This window comes from Chiloscyllium punctatum, chromosome 3 (assembly GCF_047496795.1).
Source record: "Chiloscyllium punctatum isolate Juve2018m chromosome 3, sChiPun1.3, whole genome shotgun sequence".
NCBI lineage: Eukaryota > Metazoa > Chordata > Chondrichthyes > Orectolobiformes > Hemiscylliidae > Chiloscyllium > Chiloscyllium punctatum.
In genome coordinates, this window is record NC_092741.1 from 53476173 (window position 1) to 53495058 (window position 18886).

At 39.6% G+C, this 18886-nt stretch overlaps 1 protein-coding gene across 2 annotated transcripts in view; it reads right to left on the reverse strand.

Annotated features, from left to right (window-relative positions):
• Window positions 1-18886, reverse strand: part of phip (pleckstrin homology domain interacting protein) — a 206553-nt gene that overhangs the window by 82134 nt on the left and 105533 nt on the right. For both annotated transcript variants that reach the window (XM_072553357.1, XM_072553354.1), the window contains exons 11-15: window positions 14220-14320; window positions 11600-11640; window positions 9962-10060; window positions 1803-1956; window positions 558-692 (exon numbers count right to left, since the gene is read on the reverse strand). In XM_072553357.1, coding sequence (XP_072409458.1) covers window positions 558-692; window positions 1803-1956; window positions 9962-10060; window positions 11600-11640; window positions 14220-14320 — 530 coding nt within the window. The remainder of the gene's footprint in view (window positions 1-557; window positions 693-1802; window positions 1957-9961; window positions 10061-11599; window positions 11641-14219; window positions 14321-18886) is intronic.

An 18886-nucleotide genomic window follows, 5' to 3' on the forward strand; every position in this document is an offset into this window, starting at 1 on the left:
CAACTGGTGTTGTTCACAGATCATGTGACTAACATGTGAGAAAAACAGGTCATGCTCCTTGGTTATGTCCTTGTACAACATTAGTGTCTGCAGCCCTCACTCTTTATGCACTCACAAGCCATAACCTCCAAACAAAGCTTGGAGAATAATTATTTTTAAATTATTTTTAAATTCTTGCTTATTTAGTGCTATGTAAATAATATGTAGTCACTTGTAAACCGAATCTTACATTTAGTGACTGCAAAAACAAAAAAAAAACACTGTATTACATCCTTTTCCTGATGCCTCTCTACAGGTGAATTGTAATAGATGTTTTTGTAAGTTAACATATTTAAAAATCTTCACCATGTGCAAAAAGAGATACCTAAAATTAATTTGCGTAATCCTCCAAGAAAAATGACAAAGTATCAAACCACTGGGATACTTAAAGGAACTGACATCTCTATCACCTGAAGATAAATAATTGTAACAAACAATAATAATAATTATCATGGAAAGTATGTTAAATTCATACGCAAATTACATCTGTTCACTTAAGAAAACGTAAATATGCGTACCATGTTGAAATACGATCGGATTTTCACGCCCCTCACTATGTCCCAAACTATTACATTGCCATCATGCCCTGCAGAAAAGAGGACCCTGGGATCAAAGGGATGTGGCTCAAGTACAAACACTTCATCTTCATGTCCCTGCAACAACAATGGTGAATGATTAATCATCAGTAAATCAGTAATACAAATAATGATGGTCATTACACTGGCTTTTTAAAAGAAATCAGTCACAAATAAAATTATGGAGTTACTTTGTATCCATATGGTGAAGATACTGAAGTTCTTCCATTCAAACTCACTTTCCAGACTTAATGATACGATCTGTTCGTTGAGTCTGCCCATCAAACATCAAGCCATGAACAAATATAAGTTGCAAAATAAAATTTCTAAAAATGGATAAATTAGGAAAGCTACTCTTGTTGAAGACTTCCAGTTTTTAAAAAAACGGATTCTTTCTTAAATGCATGGCGTACTACTGAACTAGACTCTAAATTTGATCCCTTGTCATAACACCATTAGTGAATAAAAATATGCAGCAACCAGGGAGAAGACTGGTGGTCAGTGATCCAAATGCAGAAAAAGGGAAGAGCCAGTGTTTTTGCTGCAAGATGTAGCCTCGGTCAGAATTGAACTAGGCTGTGACACTTCTCATGATCACACAGCCAGCGGTGATAAACTCTGCTCACAAATATGAAGAGTAACAGAATACTAGAGATAGTAGAGGATGAGACAAAACCTGAGGAGAGAGTGGTAGAAAGGTGGAGAAAACTTCGTTTTTCGAAAAAAAAAGCTTCCTCTACACAATAAGTGACTTTATTCCATGTCATAGAGAGATGACGGCCCTGTGGCATTATCGTTGGACTACTAATAACAAGACCCCCAGTAATACTCTGGGGACCTGGGCTCAAATCCTACCTTGGCAGACATAGGAATTTGAATAAAAATCTGGAATTAAGGATCTAACGATGCCCATGAAACCATTTTTAATTGTCGGAAAAACCCACCTGCTTCTCAAATATCCTTTAGGGAAGGACATCTGTCACCATTACCTTGTCTAGCCTGCACAGCAACATTGCTGACTCTTAACTGCCCCATGGGCAATTAGGAATGGCCAATACATGCCGGTCCAGTCAGTGAAACCCACATATATAAATTTTAAAATGGCATTCTTCATTTTTTGTTACAAAGTGAAAAATTTTTGCAATGTCCTGGAATAGATTACTCAAAATTAAGGATTCAGCTTCTTACCATTAGGACATGTATGAGCTGACCAGTGCAAGAATTCCAAACCTTCAATGTAAGGTTATTGACTGCTGTAATAACAGTGTTGTCGTGACGATCCCATGCCACCATGGTTACTTTAAGTTTGTTCACTTTATCTTCTAATCCTTGTGGATTATATCTTTAAGCACAAAAATGATGTAGGTCAATAAAATTCGTTCAAATAAAGTAAACCTTTTCAAACTTAAAAATGTTTGCATTGATAAAGGACCTCATCATATCCCTCACAAATATCTCCAAAGTGCCCTGCATTTGATAAAACTCTGCAAGCTTCATTGAGTGTTAGCAAAAGGTTATAAGTAACAGTGATAAACAACTTATTTATCTATACTTGACAGTGTCAGCATATCAGATCAAAAGACATTTCTTTTTCTTCAAGTTATGCAAATGTTTGTGAATCACAAGACCAAAGGAAAGCACCACTTAATAATGCTAGATTCTCTCAATATTTCATTGGAATATCAGGTTTGTTCATGTGATTAAACCCCCAACATGGAACTCAAATCTATAACTTATTAATTCAATGGCAAGATCACTGCCAACTGAGATATGGTGATATTCTTGTGAATTGTTAAATGTGTTGCATCTTTCAAACATATTCTGAATGCACAAACAACATCTTACTAAACTTTATCACTCCCAATAAATTGAAATTAAAGTAGTATCTAACTGCAGATCTTCTGATTCAGCAGGGAGAAAAACAGCTGTCTACTGTCATTACAATTAATTTAATCTAGACTTTAATACTTGACACTTCCATAAGAATAATTTAGTCATCTTCCTCTAATTTCTAAGTTAATATGCATAACAGATACACATTTCTGATCTATGTCCTAGCCGCAGCAAGCACGCTAAATCTATCCTCAGAATGCAATAAAAGTTTAGGGCACAATAATTTAGAAGAGTAGTGAGAAGTACTTGATATTCATTTACAATATCATCTTTAACAATCCATTAATTTGTTTTTTTAATACTTACAATTTATCACACTAACAGTGTATCACTATTTGTATAAAAGACACAACTAAATTTATTAATTGGATTTAATAATTTAACTTTTCTCCAGTTTTCATAAGGCTGCTTGCTCCCATGCAGTCAGATGCTGCCTTGATGTCCCAGACAGTTACCCACAGTTGCTCCCTTGAGTTCAGCTCTTTTGTTTATGCTTGGACCAAGATTGTAATGAGGAGCTGAGACGGCCTTGTTGAACACAAACTGAACGTTAGGCAGTGTTATTCATTTGTAAATACCATTTGAAACCACTGTTGAAGGCCACCCATTTTAATGCTGAGGACTAAAAGTAGACTGATTAGTTGGTAACTGGCCAGGTTTGACTTGTCCTGCTTTTCCTGAACTGGACATACCTAGACAATTTTCCACATTTTCAGCTTCAGTTCAGCCTTGTAGCTGTACAGGAAGAGTTCAGCTGGCACTTTGGATAGTTCTAAAGCACAAATCTTACTACCATTGCCAGAATTATTCCCAATGCATGGCAATATTAAAGATGGCCATTGAGTTCTGTTTGCGCAAGAGAAGGCCACACGCACGACAGAAATTTCAGTTGCCAGCATTCCCCATGCATGCTCAAATAATGTCATTAAAAACAAATCAAGAATTAGCTGAGGTTCTAAGTTAATGTTCAACATGAAATTGGAATTCACAGGGCTGAATGTCAAATAAATCAGCCTAAAATATAAATTCACTTTGTGGTCACAAAATAACCACCACCACCTGCCCCTGCACCCGTGTCCACCTTCACAGAAAGAGGAAAATTAACATTCTATGCAGAGGTTAAGAGATATTGTTGGACAAGAAAGAGTTAAGTTTCATTAAGTCATCTTTCTATCATCCTGGGCGTAGAAAAATATAATAGTGGAAATGCTGACAAATCCAAGCAACCAGATTCCAAAGCTTGAAATTGCTATTATTGGCAACTACTGCTCCATCACATTTGTAATTCTGAACAAGTGCACAAGGTGCTCCACCTACTGGTGGCATTGGCCTTAAATGCAGCCTTCTTGATATCATGTGAAGTCGGTCAAATTGGCTGAAGGTTGGCATCTGTGATGCTGGAGAAGTTAGCTGAGTCAGCTAACTTCAGGAGTTAGCTGAGATGGATCACCCTCTCACCACTTCTGGCTGAAGGTGCTTGCAATGCTTCGGCCTCCTCTTTAGCACTGACTTGTTGGGCTTCCCCATAACTGAGAATGAGGACAAGGAACACTTTCCTCCTGTTTGTTGTTAAATTGTCCACCACCATTCATGACTGGATGCCCGAAGAAGCCCAAATCTATATTTGAGGCTATCTTATGTTGACATTCAGACCCGTAAGTTTCTAGCTTCATACTGGACATTAACATCAAATCTCAGCTCATTCTTTATCTTACGTGACATCATCTTAGCATGAGTAAGGGGCTGCTGGCAACAAAGTTTTTTTGACATAGGAGACCAGTATCATGACTGGATGTGGCAGGCCTGTAAGACTTGGATCTGATCTGTTAGTTCTAGGATCATTTAGCTTGGTTTATTACCTGTTGCATATGCTACTTGGAATGCAAGTTGTAGCTGCATCAGGTTGACAAGTTGTACTGTTGTAGCTGCATCAGGTTGACATCTCATTTTTACTTATGCTTGATGCTGCTCTCAGCAAGTCCTCCTCACTTTTCACTGAACTTGTCATTTGTACAGACCTTTGACACATCAAAACATTCCCAAGTACTCTGCAGGAGTGCTGTCGAAATTTGTTACTGGTTCACAGTCAGAAATACTAATCCAAAAGAAGTAATTGTTATGAAGCATCATGAAGACTGACAGAGCGTGGTACAGGGTGGAATGGTTTAAGAGAAGGATTTTCACAGCTTAGGATCAAGGCTGAAAGCATTGTTACCAATGGTTGGCAATTAACATCAGGGAAAGTGCAGGAGAATAGAAACGAAAGAACACTGATACCACAAAAGCTTTGAAGGTTATGGAGGTTACAGAGATGGGGAAAGGAAAAGATCCAGTGGAGTTTGAAGACAAGAATGAGAATTTATAATGATTTGGAGATTCCGGTGTTGGACTGGGGTGTACAAAGTTAAAAATCACACAACACCAGGTTAGAATCCAACAGGTTTAATTGGAAGCACACGAGCTTTCGGAGCAACGCTCCTTCATCAGGTGATAGTGGAGGGCTCGATCGTAACATAGAATTTATAGCAAAAATTTACAGTGTGATGTAACTGAAATTATACATTGAAAAATTGATTGTCTGTTAAGCCTTTCATCTGTTAGAATACAGTGATAGTTTCACTTCTTTCGTGTGTAAATCACAAAACCCTTTTTTTTAAAGTTGCATTCTCGGGTTAGCTGTTAACAATGGTAATAGCTAGACAATAGGTTGAAGGTGTTAGCCCCCTGTGTTCTCTGTCTATGCCATGATGTTTAGATTGATTCCAATCTAAAAAGTGAGATAACAGAGTTTTACATGAATTCATGCAGTTTTTGAGCAAAGTACAATATAACTCTGCAAGTACAAATTCACCCCACAAAATATATGTGTGCATGTGGGTCTTTGTCTGTCTGTGTGTGTGTGTCTGTCAGGGGTGGGGGTTGTGAGTGTGAGGAAGTGTGTGTGCGCGTGCGCGTGTGTGTGTATGTGTGTGTGTGTGTGTGTAGTGAGTGCAGAGTGTCTCAAGTCTGTGCGGGGGTGCATGTGTGAGTGTGGGAACGCGTGTGTCTATAAGGGTGTGTGTGGGTGTCTGTGTGCACCTGTGTCCGTGTGTATGTGAGTGTGTGTGTGCGTAGGAATTTCTGTGCGTGTAGTGCAATGGTGATCACCTGTAATGTGACATGAACCCAAGGTCCCGGTTGAGGCCCTCCCTATGGGTACCAAACTTAGCTATCAGCCTCTGCTCGGCCACTTTCCTCTGCTGCCTGTCCCGAAGTCCACCTTGGAGGATGGTCACCCGAAGGTCGGAGGCTGAATGTCCTGGACCACTGAAGTGTTCCTCAACTGGGAGGGAACCCTCCTGTCTGTTGATTGTTGTACGGTGCCCATTCATCCATTGTCATGGATGTGGGGAAGAAAGTAAATCAGAAGACAGAAAAGGCATGCAAGAAAGGAACCACAGTATTAATATAGTCATGGCGAACTTCAACGTGCAGCGAAAATCAGTTTGGTAGTGGATCTCAAAAAATGGAATGTCGACAAGATGGTTTTTCAGAGCAGCCGGTGGTACAGCCCACAAGGGAATAGTGGATTTTGTGATGTGTTACAAGGCAGCATTGATTAAGATGCTAAAGCGAAGGTACCCCTAGGGGGTCAGTGACATTAATATAATTGCAGATGATACAAAGATAGGTGGAGTTGTGGACAGTGAGGAGGGCTGTTGTCGGCTGCAGAGGGACTTAGATATGATGCAGAGCTGGGCTGAGGAGTGGCAGATGGAGTTCAACCCTGCCAAGTGTGAGGTTGTCCATTTTGGAAGAACAAATAAGAATGCGGAATACAGGGTTAATGGTAGGGTTCTTGGTCAGGTGGAGGAACAGAGGGATCTTGGGGTCTATGTACATAGATCTTTGAAGGTTGCCACTCAGGTGGATAGAGTTTGTAAGAAGGCCTATGGAGTATTATCGTTCATTAGCAGAGGGATTGAATTCAAGAGTCGTGAGGTGATGTTGCAGCTGTACAGGACTTTGGTTAGGCCACATTTGGAGTACTGTGTGCAGTTCTGGTCGCCTCACTTTAGGAAAGATGTGGAAGCTTTGGAGAGGGTGCAGAGAAGATTTACCAGGATGTTGCCTGGAATGGAGAGTAGGTCGTACGAGGATAGGTTGAGAGTTCTCGGCCTTTTCTCGTTGGAACGGCGAAGGATGAGGGGTGACTTGATAGAGGTTTATAAGATGATCAGAGGAATAGATAGAGTAGACAGTCAGAAACTTTTTCCCCGGGTACAACAGTGTTACAAGGGGACATAAATTTAAGGTGAAGGGTGGAAGGTATAGGGGAGATGTCAGGGGTGGGTTCTTTACCCAGAGAGTGGTGGGGGCATGGAATGCGCTGCCCGTGGGAGTGGTAGAGTCAGATTCATTGGCGACCTTTAAGCGGCATTTGGATAGGTACATGGATGGGTGCTTAATCTAGGATAGAAGTTCGGCACAACATCGTGGGCCGAAGGGCCTGTTCTGTGCTGTATTGTTCTATGTTCTATAATAGAATTCACCCTGCAGTTTGAGGGGAAGAAGCTGAAATCACATGCAACAGTATTGCATTAAGTAGAGGTAACTACAAAGATAGAAGGGAGGAGCTGGTCACTGTTGATTGGAAGGGGAACTTAGTGGGGAAGATGGTGAAGCAGCAGTGGCAGGAGTTTCTGGCATTAATTCAGGAGACACACAAAGAAATTCATCCCAAGGAAGAAAAGGAATATCAAGGGGAGGACGAGGCAACCATGGCTAACAAGGGAAGTCAGGGACAGCAAACAAGCAAAAGTGAAAACATACAATGTGGTGAAGATTATTGGGAAGCCAGAGGATTAGAAAGCTTTTAAAAACCAGCAGAGGATAACTATAAAAGCAACAGTAGGGGAAAAAATGAAATATGAGAATAAGCTAGCCAGTAATATAAAAGAAGATTACAAGAGCTTTTTTTTAGATATCTAAAAGCTAAAATAGAGGATATTGGACCACAGGAAAATTAGGGTGGAGAAGTAGTAAAGGGGGACAAAAAAAAGAACTGAATAAGCACTTTGCATCAGTTTTTATAGTGAAAAACACCAGCAACAAACCAGAATTCAAGAGAGTCAGGAAGCAGAGGTAAGTGTCATGGCCATCATTAAGGAGAAGATACTCGGGAAATTGAATGATCTGAAGATGGATAATTGCCCAGACCAGATAGGCTACACCCCAGAGCTCTGAAGGAGACTGTAGAGGCATTGAACATGATCTTCAGGAATCACTGGAGACAGGGAGGTTCCCAGAAGGACTGAAAAATGGTTAATGTAACACCCCTGTATTAGAAGGAAGGGAAGCAGAAGACTAAACAATGGGCCAGTTAGCTTCACCCTGGTTGTTGGTAAGATTTTAGTGTCCATTATTAAGGATAAGATTGCATGGAAGTGGATGGTTAAAATAGGACTAAGTTCATCAGGGGGAGGTCATGACTGACAAATCAATCAGAGCTCTTTGAGGTGGTAGCAAGCAAGTTGGACAAAGGAGAGCCAGTGGACATGATCTATTTGAATTTCCAGAAGGTCCTTCACAAGGACCCACAAAGATCGTTGCTAAATGACAGCCCATAGTGTTAGGGGCAAAGTAATGGCATGGACAGAGATAACTGGCAGAAGACGGAAAGGAGGGATAAAGGGGTCTTTTTCAGAATGGCAACTAGTGAGTAGTGGAGTTCCACAAGAGTCTGTATTGGGATCACAATTATTCACATTGTATATTTACAATGTGGATAAAGGAACTGGGAACATTACTGCTTAGTTGTGGATGGTATAAAGATAGGTGGAGGGACAGGTAATGCTGAGGAAGCAAGGAGGCTGCAAAAGACGTGGCCAGGCTGGGAGAGTGGGCAAAGAAGTACAAGATAAAATACAATGTGGGAAAATGTGAGATTATGCACTTTTAGCACAAAGATACTTGTTCAGGATTCTCTTAGGGTTAACTTGCAAGTTCAGTTGACAGTTAGGAAGAAAAATGCAATGTTAGCATTCATTTCAAGAGGGCTAAAATGCAAGAGCAGAAATATACTGCTGAGCATGTATCAGGTTCCAGTCAGACTGCATGTGGAATACTGTAAGCAGATTTGGGCCCCATGTGTTTAGATCAGTATGGTGCTGGAAAAGCACAGCAGGTCAGGCAGCATCCAAGGAGCAGCAAAATCAGTGTTTCGGGCAAAAGCCCTTCGTCAAGAATAGAGGCAGGAAGCCTCCAGGGTGGAGAGATAAATGGGGGGGGTGGGGTTGGGGAGAAGTTAGCAAAGAGTATAATAGGTGACTGGAGGTGGGGATAGAGGTGATAGGTCAGAGAGGAGGGTGGGGGAAGGTAGCAAGGAGTAAGGAAAGTTGTGCTGGCATTGGAGGGGGTCCAAAGAAGGCTGTCTATTTTGTAGTAACAGTAGACAGCATAAAACTAAAGATGGGCTGACAGTATGAGATGGTTACACTGAAGACACCATACTTCAGCACTACACAAATTTGGTCTAAACATATCTAGATAATGTCCCTGTTCCATTCAAACTCTGAGAAAGATGCTAAGGTGTGTTACAGACTGACATCGGCTCTAAAATAATGAGATACTAGACTGACCAGTTGACCTTAGCAATGAACAATAACTAGAGTAAATATAGTAAGGTTGCACTATCCCAGTGGACCACAGCACTGTTCTCTCATTAGAGACAGACACAAACAAACACGGACGTAATACTATGTTTGGCACCAATTGCTGCCAAGTATTGTCAGTTAATGTAAAATACTCTACCATTTAAGATTTGAAAATTTGTTTTTTTTTAATTATTGAAATTTTAGTATTCATAATCAAGTTAAAACAAATGAAACTGGATTTGTTCAATGCAATTGCAGTGATACGAAGATTTGAGATCAAGTCATGGCTTCACTTTTGTTAGTGAATACAATGGACAAAACAGGTCTGTTCTTTCAGAATCTGTTATTGATCAGCTACAAAAAAAACATTCAATTGGATTCTATTGGATAACAATAGCAATAATTGTGAAGTAGCATCAGATCACATAAGATCAAATGACTCCTGATGCAGTCAATCATATGGATTGATAGCCAATTAGGTCAGTACCAAAAAAAAAATTGTTACTGTTGAGATACATCTACATTCTTGCTATTTCTCACATGCTGTTTGACTCCAATCATATCACTGACTACTAATTTCAAATAATATGTACTCAGAACCTTCTACATCAGCAGCTTCTCACACATTCAAGCCAAAAGCCTGATCTGGAAACCTTTTCAGTGCTGGTTTTTCATGAAATATGTTAAAGAAACCATTTTTACAGTTTGCCTGCATAATTTGCAAAACAGCATATTTCTGGACTAATGTCCAGGATGTCACAGCAATAATTCTTCTCAATACAGAGCTAAGTCAGTGTGCAGATAGAGCTAGTTACTCACCCAGCTGGTTTAACAGCCATATCCAGTAAAATGCTCTTCCACTCTTGCCGTCGAAACTGCCAGATCCTTGCGGTCCCATCTCGACTTCCACTAACAAACCTACCAATAGAGTCAAGACTTCACATGTAATTTACATATACTGCCACCGGTTATCTCTCTAATGAGAGATCAGCCCTATAGTCTGGCAGGACTATGGTGACTTTACTAATTGTTTAGGGAGGTGACATATGAAAAATATAGAAAATATAGCTAACGTTATTTGTATATTTGCACAGTGGCTCAGTGGTTAGCACTGCTGCCTCACAGCACCAGGGTCCCAGGTTTGATTCCAGCCTTGGGCAACTGTCTGTGTGGAGTTTGCACATTCTCCCCGTGTCTGTGTGGGTTTCCTCCGGATGCATCCACAGTCCAATGATGTGCAAGTCAGGTGAATTGGCCATGCTAAATAGTGTTAGGTGCATTAGTCAGAGGGGAAATGGGTCTGGGTGGGTTACTCTTTAGAGGGTTGGTGTGGACTGGTTGGGCCAAAGAGCCTGTTTCCACACTGTAGGGAATCTAATCTAATCTAATCTAAAACAGAAAATATCATAAACCTAAGGAACTATAGAATAGTTATCATAACATTAGTGGTAGGAAAGAGAATGTAACCTTAATTCAAACATGGAATAGAAACACTTCAAAAAACCTTAAACAAGGATAGGGTTTCAACCTATCCATAACATTTTAATATTGTAATAAAGGAGGTCAAAAATATTTACACAGAGGGTGAGTAATAAGTGCTTTATTAAAAAATTATTTTTTAGGTGTTGGGTATCTTCAGCAAGGACACCATTTAATGCCTAATCCTAACTGCCTGTGAACTGAGTGAGTTCTAAACCACTTCTTGGGCAATTAAGAGTCAACCACTGATCTGGACTCACATGTAAGCCAGACTAGAAAGGATGGCAGATTCCCCTCCCAGAGGGCATTTATGAATCAGATGAAATCAATTATAGCTCCATGCTCAATATTACAGAGACCAATCTTCAATTCCAGAATTATTAACTGAATTTAAACTGCCATCCAGGATTTGAAACTATGCCCTCAGAGCGTGAAATAAAACTGAAAGGACTGCGGATGCTGTAAAACAGAAGCAAAAACAGAAATTGCTGGAAAAGCTCAGCAGGTCTGGCAACATCTGTTAAGAGAAATCAGAGTTAATGTTTTAAGTCCAGTGACCCTTCCTCACAGCATCACTCTAGGCCCCTGGAATACTAGTCCAGTGACATCATGATGACCTGAATGTTTCAAACTATCCATGAAATCTTCCAGGTAGAAATTAAATCACTTTTTAAAAAATGATCAGGGTTCTGAGAGTGCAGAGGAGCAAATGCTCAAAAAGTGTTGAAGTAGTGACAGTAGATTTGTGTTACTCTAGCAAAGAGCAGGCAGTCATGATGGGCCAAGTGGCTCTCTTTTGTGCTCTATAAATATATGATTATATGAGGAAAAATTCTTACTTGATGGCTGACAGTTCAGTTTTGTGTTCTGTAGTAACATCTTATAATTCTAACAATTTACATTTTCAGAAGTCTGAAGTATAAGGGCATCAAGTTCAGCATATCAGGAAGCATAGGAAGTGGCAAGTTTAACTCTTACCTGTCACTCATGTTGGAGAACTGAATACTGTCGACTTTGTCCTAACAAAAAATATAAACAGGAACAAAAGTGAGGTGGCAATCATCATACTGGTCTCTTTCTTTATTAAAAACCCATAATATAAATCAGTATGTATCTCAGATGCTCCATTTTCTAGATAGGCAAACTTTTGCATGGATCTTCCAATATTCAAAACTGATCTTCTGTCATCATTCCTTGTCATGATTGTGTTGGACCCTCATTAGGATTGCTCTTTGCAAAGTTAACAGTAATGAGCTGTCCAGTTCCAAGTGATGCAAACTGATTCCAGTCTACCAAAAGGTTGAGCTCAAAGCTTCTATATGCCCACAGCACTCGCCTGCAGCACAGGCATTTCCCACACTCACAATTAAAGCAATTAAAGAATGAAGAAGACTCTGCAGCCTACCCCCAAAATGGAGATGGTTCAGTTCGGAGTCTTTGTTGCATACCTCCCTCAAGTATTTTCATGTCCAAGTAATTAATTCTCATGTTTGTTTTTGAAATTCTATCTAATAAAGTGCATTATTCCCACGTACATCACTCTCAAACTGGGAGCAAACCCCACTGACCAGTGGGCACCCGGCTTCCCCAAATTCAACATCTGGGAGTAATGTGCTAGCAGTTTACTTCAATATTTTTAATCAGTAAATCCTTAGCTTTGTTTTCATATGAAATACTGTGCTAGATTAGATTACTGGCACAGACCAGTGTAGTGACTTGTAATGACGGTGACAGGGTTGGTGGGGAAGAGAGAAAAAGAGGAAAGAGTAAGGAGGGGCATTGGGTATAGTGATGAGAAGGAATAGAAGGATAAGAAATAGGGAGGGAATAAGGGAAGAGAGAAAAGACTTTAATTAGAGTTCAAACTCATGGAAGTGAGGGGTAAAGTACATTGAGAATCCAAAGACATATAATAAGAGGTATAGTTGGCCTATAGCCACTTAAAACAGGGAGAGGGAAAACAGATGGGCAGGCTTGACAGGTAGCCTGGTCTACTACTGTCACTATGTTCTTCAAAGATTAAAAACGGACGTTTTCAAGGAGGGGTATAATCCACCAACAAGTCACTTGCTCGCCAAATTGGTGGCAGCAAGAAATTGAAAAAAGACATTGATTTCTTCAGAATCAGGGCTGAATGGTAGTCCTGCTTTAGCACATCAATAACATTTGGTGTGTCGAGCATAACCCCATGAAACTCTACGGTATCCTAGCTAAAAGACTGACAATTAAAGGAATTTCGTATGAATCATCAGTTACATTGAGGTATAAACTATATTAGAATTAAATATTTCAAATATTATATTGTCACATGTTAAACTTGGCTTTATTGGATGGTTACCTTTGGCCCCAGGCCTGAGATGAGAACAAGCAGCCTAGTCTTTTTCTATCCACACTTCCTTTAACAGCCCAATGGCACCAGGTGAAACTGGTGCTGCAGATACTGACAGTTTTCATACTGTTTTCTGCATTAATATAGGAGCTCGGAATTAATTTGAAACTGAATAGTAAGCACACAGCAAGTCTCATATGTGTAACAGATTATTGATTATATGATGGATTGGTACTAGGATTAATGTTTTACCAGTAAAATATAAATGAATTGGACTTGGGTACAAGGAGCATAATATTAAAATATGTGATAGAAAACTTGAAAGCATTGTAAGTGGTGACTTGGACAGTGTCAGGTTTTAGGAGATCAAAAACAGGCAGATGAAATAAGCAGTCACATGGGGTAAATACAATTTAAAGTCAATAATGTGAAGTGATGCACTTTGGAAGAAACAGAGAGAGACAGTCTATTCCTAATGGCGCTGATATGAGGATACTGTAAGAGAGATCCATGGGTGCACATTCACAGATCTTAGAAGGTCATAGGATAAATTGATAAAGCACTTAAGAAAGCTCATGAGGTATTTAGTTGGATTTGTATGCAGCAGCTCTGAACAAATAAAAACAACAAGTCACTCTTTACAAATCACAGATTAGCCTCACTTCAAGTGTTGTGTACAATTCCTTATTTTAGGAAGCATACACAGAAGATTAGAGAAGGTTTCCCGTGGATGAAAGGCTTAAGTTATGTGGTGATTGGAGAAACTGGAATTCTCCTTGGAGTAAAGACTTAATATATGTATTCAAATCTGTTAGGGGATTCGATACTTTCTTACTAATTGTATGGTTTCCTCCAGGAAGTAAGGAGGTAACCGAATATCATACATTCAAAATAATGACAAAAAGTCAGGAAATTAGGAATAAAGTTTTCACAAAATTGGTTGTTAATACCATCTGAAGCTTTGGTGGAAAGGGATTCCATGGGCGATTTCACAAAACATTCACCTGTACTTGATGATGGCTAATGAAGTGGGTTATGAAAAATAAGGGCATAGTGAGGGACTAAATCGGACAGCTTTTCCAAAGAGCAAACATAATCCAAAATTCATCTCCTCAGCTGAAAGATACTTTGATCATATTTAATAAAAGTGATTTTAACATTTATCATTTCTTACAAGTATATTTCATTATATTATTTCATGTTCATGCCATTCATTTCCTTTTCAACGTGGGATTTCATCTAACATTCCTATAAAATAAAGACTCTTACAGTATGAAATTCCAACTCTGAAATCTTCTCAGGTTGCCCTGACCCAAAGTAGTAAACTCTTATAATATGATCTGTGCTCCCCGTTGCCAAAAACATTCCACCTGTAATGAAAGAGACAGACTCATGTAGGCATACATTATAGACATCTGACTAATATTTTGAAGATGACTTATTTAACTGTGATCTTTCTCACAAGGATAGAGAGTAATGATCACACAGGAATAAGCTCTCAGTGTGACTTTTAGTCTCAGAATCAGAAAAGCATCCTAATCAGTTTTACAAGACTAGTTTAAATATCCCTTTTATCTCCCCTTTCTTTCACACAATGTAATTTTAAATTATGACACAATTTACGAAGAAGAGGTCACTTCCCAGTCTGAATTTCATGGAGATAATGAGGGTGAGACCAACAGTATCACTGACATATTGGAGAAACTCTGACAACCTCTGACATCTGTGCAGTCAAATGTGAAAAATCAGGCATTTATCATCAGAAATATCTACTCCTTCATATGTCCTGCAATTGTGCTTCATGTTGTAATCATTACCATGGCATGAAGTTGTTGCAGTTGCACACCAAGTCCCCAATAAATGTGTCAGAAAATTTTAGAGCTGGTATAATCAACAAAAGAGAATTTTTAACAATGTAACAAGTAACAACATAGAGATACTGAGGTGCTCACTCAAGCTGGCTTGCCAAGCATCAACATCATACTGAGACAATCACAACTGAGCTGGCTGGTTATGCAGCCAGAATTCCGAACATTTTTGTTTACTAACTACACTCCGCTATGGACAGGTTGGATCTGGAATATGCTTTGATGGCAATCAAAAGAAAGCATCACAAGCAATATTCTCTCGAAGCATTTGCATGGAGGTTATACGCACACTGATCAACAGGTGGAAGTATTCACTTCCAGTTCCAGAAGGTGTTGGCCCACATGGACCTCAAAGGTCTATGCAGCAGCAGGAAAAATTAGAGACAAGGTAAGTTACAAGTACAGTGTGAAGGCACTGTTCATGAGTTGTGGTAGTAAGCCAGATTCTGGAGTTGTTTGACCAAATTCACTGCAACTGGGACCATCAAAGGAAAAAAGGGTGTGACCTAAAATAAATGAAGATCCTAGGCAGACCCAAGACAAAGAGAAAATCTTTAGTCAGAAGCTCAACCATCTGTGAGATCCTATCCTGTTTGCAGCACAATGCTCCAGTCCTCAGTTCAACTTTTAAGAGTCACCTGCATACCTTGCAGAACCCTACCAAATGTCCTAAAGGATGGACATGATTGTCTTTATCTCCAAAAACAACCATGTGATAATCACTGTTCTCTGACCCTGGAATTTCAATTTTATAAGATTGAGTTTAATTCATTCAGAGGTTAATTATCAGTGGAGAACTTTTTAAATTAGCACTTAATCAAAATTGCTACTTTTCCCAATTCGTACTAGAACTGGGGTTTTACATCAACCTGGAAGGGAGGGTAGGAGCAAGGATGTAGGGAATGAGTAAGGGGAGAGAAAGAACAGCAAAGAAAATGATTTTAAAAAATCAGCTGAGAAACGTGGGAAAGAGAAGCAAAGGCAGCAGAGAAATGTTACAAAATAAAGAATAGGGCAGGCAAGGGTATGATGAGAAAGTGATTAGGCGAACGTGGTAGCACAAGTTGTGACAAAGCCCAAGGATTCTGAGGTATGAATGCTATTTTTGAATTTGGTGCAGTTGAGAATCTATCTGGCAATATAGTTAACAAAACTGCCTGGCAGTTATTTGTCGCTGAGCTAAAATTGAATAGGTGTTAATCACTACAGCAGGAACCTGAGTTAGCAGTTCCAAGTTGGATGAGAATCATCCATTAAAGTAGGTTTTGCCTGTACAGAGTGTGACAAGACCTCAGTGTTAATTTGGGAATTTGGTGCAGGTGGGAATTAAGTGCAGTAGGAGAAAGGGGTATTGCCTTTTATAACATCTATTTCAACCTCCAAAAGCTGAAGAGCGTTCAAAGTTTTAATTAGATTGGTGATTTTTTTTTATGATTTAGTCCCTCTGGATACAACATGGACAGAATCTTAATCTGCTATGGAAAGGAATGTAAGCACTGCATTCCATTTATAGCTTAGCTTATTGAACTACTTTGAATGACCCTGGAAAACAATTGATTGATACTTCTAAACTGGAAGCCTAATTTTTACATTAAACACAATAAAGCTGATAGGAAGACCTTCTTGTGGCACAGTGGTAGTGTCCCTACTCCTGGATGGGAGGCCTGACTTCAAGTCCCATCTGCTCCAGAGGTATGTAATAACATCTCTGAACAGGTTGATTAGAAACTTAGGTTAAAATAATAAAACATAAAGATGGCAGAACAGGTAGTGTCTTTAAACTTTAGCATGTGGTAATTGATGGACACCAGTGCGATCCATGACAGCCACAACCCAAAGTGTCTGCAGCTCAAGGAACCTCAGCTCAGAGTTGGTGAAACAGAATCAAAGCTTCAGACACTGCCACGTGTCACACAGGGGAAAAGGTTACCTGGACACTTTACGCCACACATCTTAAGCTAGGTACTTCAGATTTTGTCAGGTACAGAAAGGTGTAGCTACAAGTGAAGCAGGAATGGCAACTCAGAAGACTGGAATGGGGGAAGCCTCAGTCCTGCAACTGTCATAAGGTTCAAGGATCTCGCCACTTATATGGACGAGAACAAGGAGAATGAACAAGCTGACCATGGCATTGTGACGCAAGGAGTCATTATGATGTGCAGAGTTTAAAGAATGTAATTCTTTAGATAGATCCTGTTCCCTGCAGCCAAAAGTGTGCATTTTGAAAGCTATTTGATGTGATTCACGTGAGTATTGAAAACATAGGATGGACTAAAGAAGAGCCTACAGAGGGGAATGAACAACTAGAACATAGAACATAAACATAGAATATAGACCGTTACACCGCGCTACAGGCCCTTCGGCCCGCGATGTTGTACCAACCTGCGAAAGATGCCCACCTAACCTACACCGTTCCATTATTATCCATATGCATGTCTACTGCTCATTTAAATATCTTCAATATCATCGAGTCTACTACTGTTGCAGGCAGGCCATTCCAAGCCCCTACTACTCTCTGAGTAAAGTAACTTACTCAATGTTATAAATAGAGATTTTACACAATTGAGGCCCCAGAATTGATCCCTATGGCACTCCCCTATAGGTTGACAAATAATTCATTTATCATGCCTTCATGTTTCTTGTTAATTAGCCAATCACCTATCTGTGCTAATATGTCAAGTCCAATACCATGCAGTTTTATTTTGTATCGTAACTGTTTATATGGCATCTTATTGAATGCTTCTGGATATCCAAATACATTCCATCTATTGCATAATACTGAACAATGGGATCTGGGCATATTTGTGCACAAAAGATTTGCATACAAAGTACAGCAAATAACTAGCAACTAAATTACAGAGCTGAACCAATAAGGTAATAAATCTGAATTACTAACTGAGAAAACTGGCACAGGATAGATAAGATTAGAGACTTGAATGCATGTCACAATGACTGAAACAGGGGGAAAAAATAGTATGCTATAACATTGGGATGGCTTTCACAACTGTGCCAGTACTAGGGTACTGGCACATCAAATAATTAGTACAAGCGCACAATCCTTTATCCGAAATGCTCGGGACCAGCTGGTTTTCAGAATTCAGAATTTTTCGACTTTCAAAATAAGTGACAGTTTGATGGTGAAATTTTTAAAATTCTTACCGGAGGAGCAGACTCACAGTAAAACCAGCCCTGAAACAGAATTGAGGCCTGCCAGCGCTGGGCCACGACCCCCACGTCACATCTGAGTGACACACATCGAGTGGGTGTGGATTTGGATTCACTGTTTGTGCACCAAACAACTTTGTTAATGAGAAAAAAAACTTCACAAAAATAAAACCTCTGGACTTTGGAGCTTTTCAGATTTCAGGATTTTGGATAAAGGGTTGTCTACCTGTATGATCCAGATTGATGTAAACTTGGGGGGGCACAGGGCTTAACTTGAGGAACAATTTTGAAAAATAATGAGAAGGAACAACAGAGCAGGTTTGTGATGGGGGTAATATTAACTAACTGGACAAGAAGTACAAACTAAGAGTACCACCAAATAAAGTCAAAATAGGGAAAAAAGGTATGTAGAATAGAAGAAAATAAAAGTTTACTGCACAAGCCAGGAGTTCACATTATTAGATGTGGTATGATCTTAATAAATGATGTAAAAGGTGATTGTTTGAAAGAAGAGCTGGAGAGTGTAGGGGAGACGAGGAAACAAAAAGACCGGATAAAGACTGGGGACAGTTGAACCATAATGAGAGAGGACAGAGTAAAGAAAGGAGACCAGGGCTGAGCAAACCTCATGACATGGTCTTTAAAAATGGGAGGTAGCATATTTTGCCAGTGGAGAAGTGAGCATGAACTGGAGTCTAGCCTCTATTTCAATCGTGGTAATTTTGATTGGTTCGGTATAAGTGGGTAGTTTGTAACCCCACATCCAGGTGTCTCAACATTGCCAGCTGTGTTGAGGTTAGCCATTCAGGACTACAAGCATATGTTCAAATGGAGTTATGAACTTCACAACAAGTCATAAGTATATATGTTTCAAAGCAAGTCATAAGTATATATGTTTTAAAT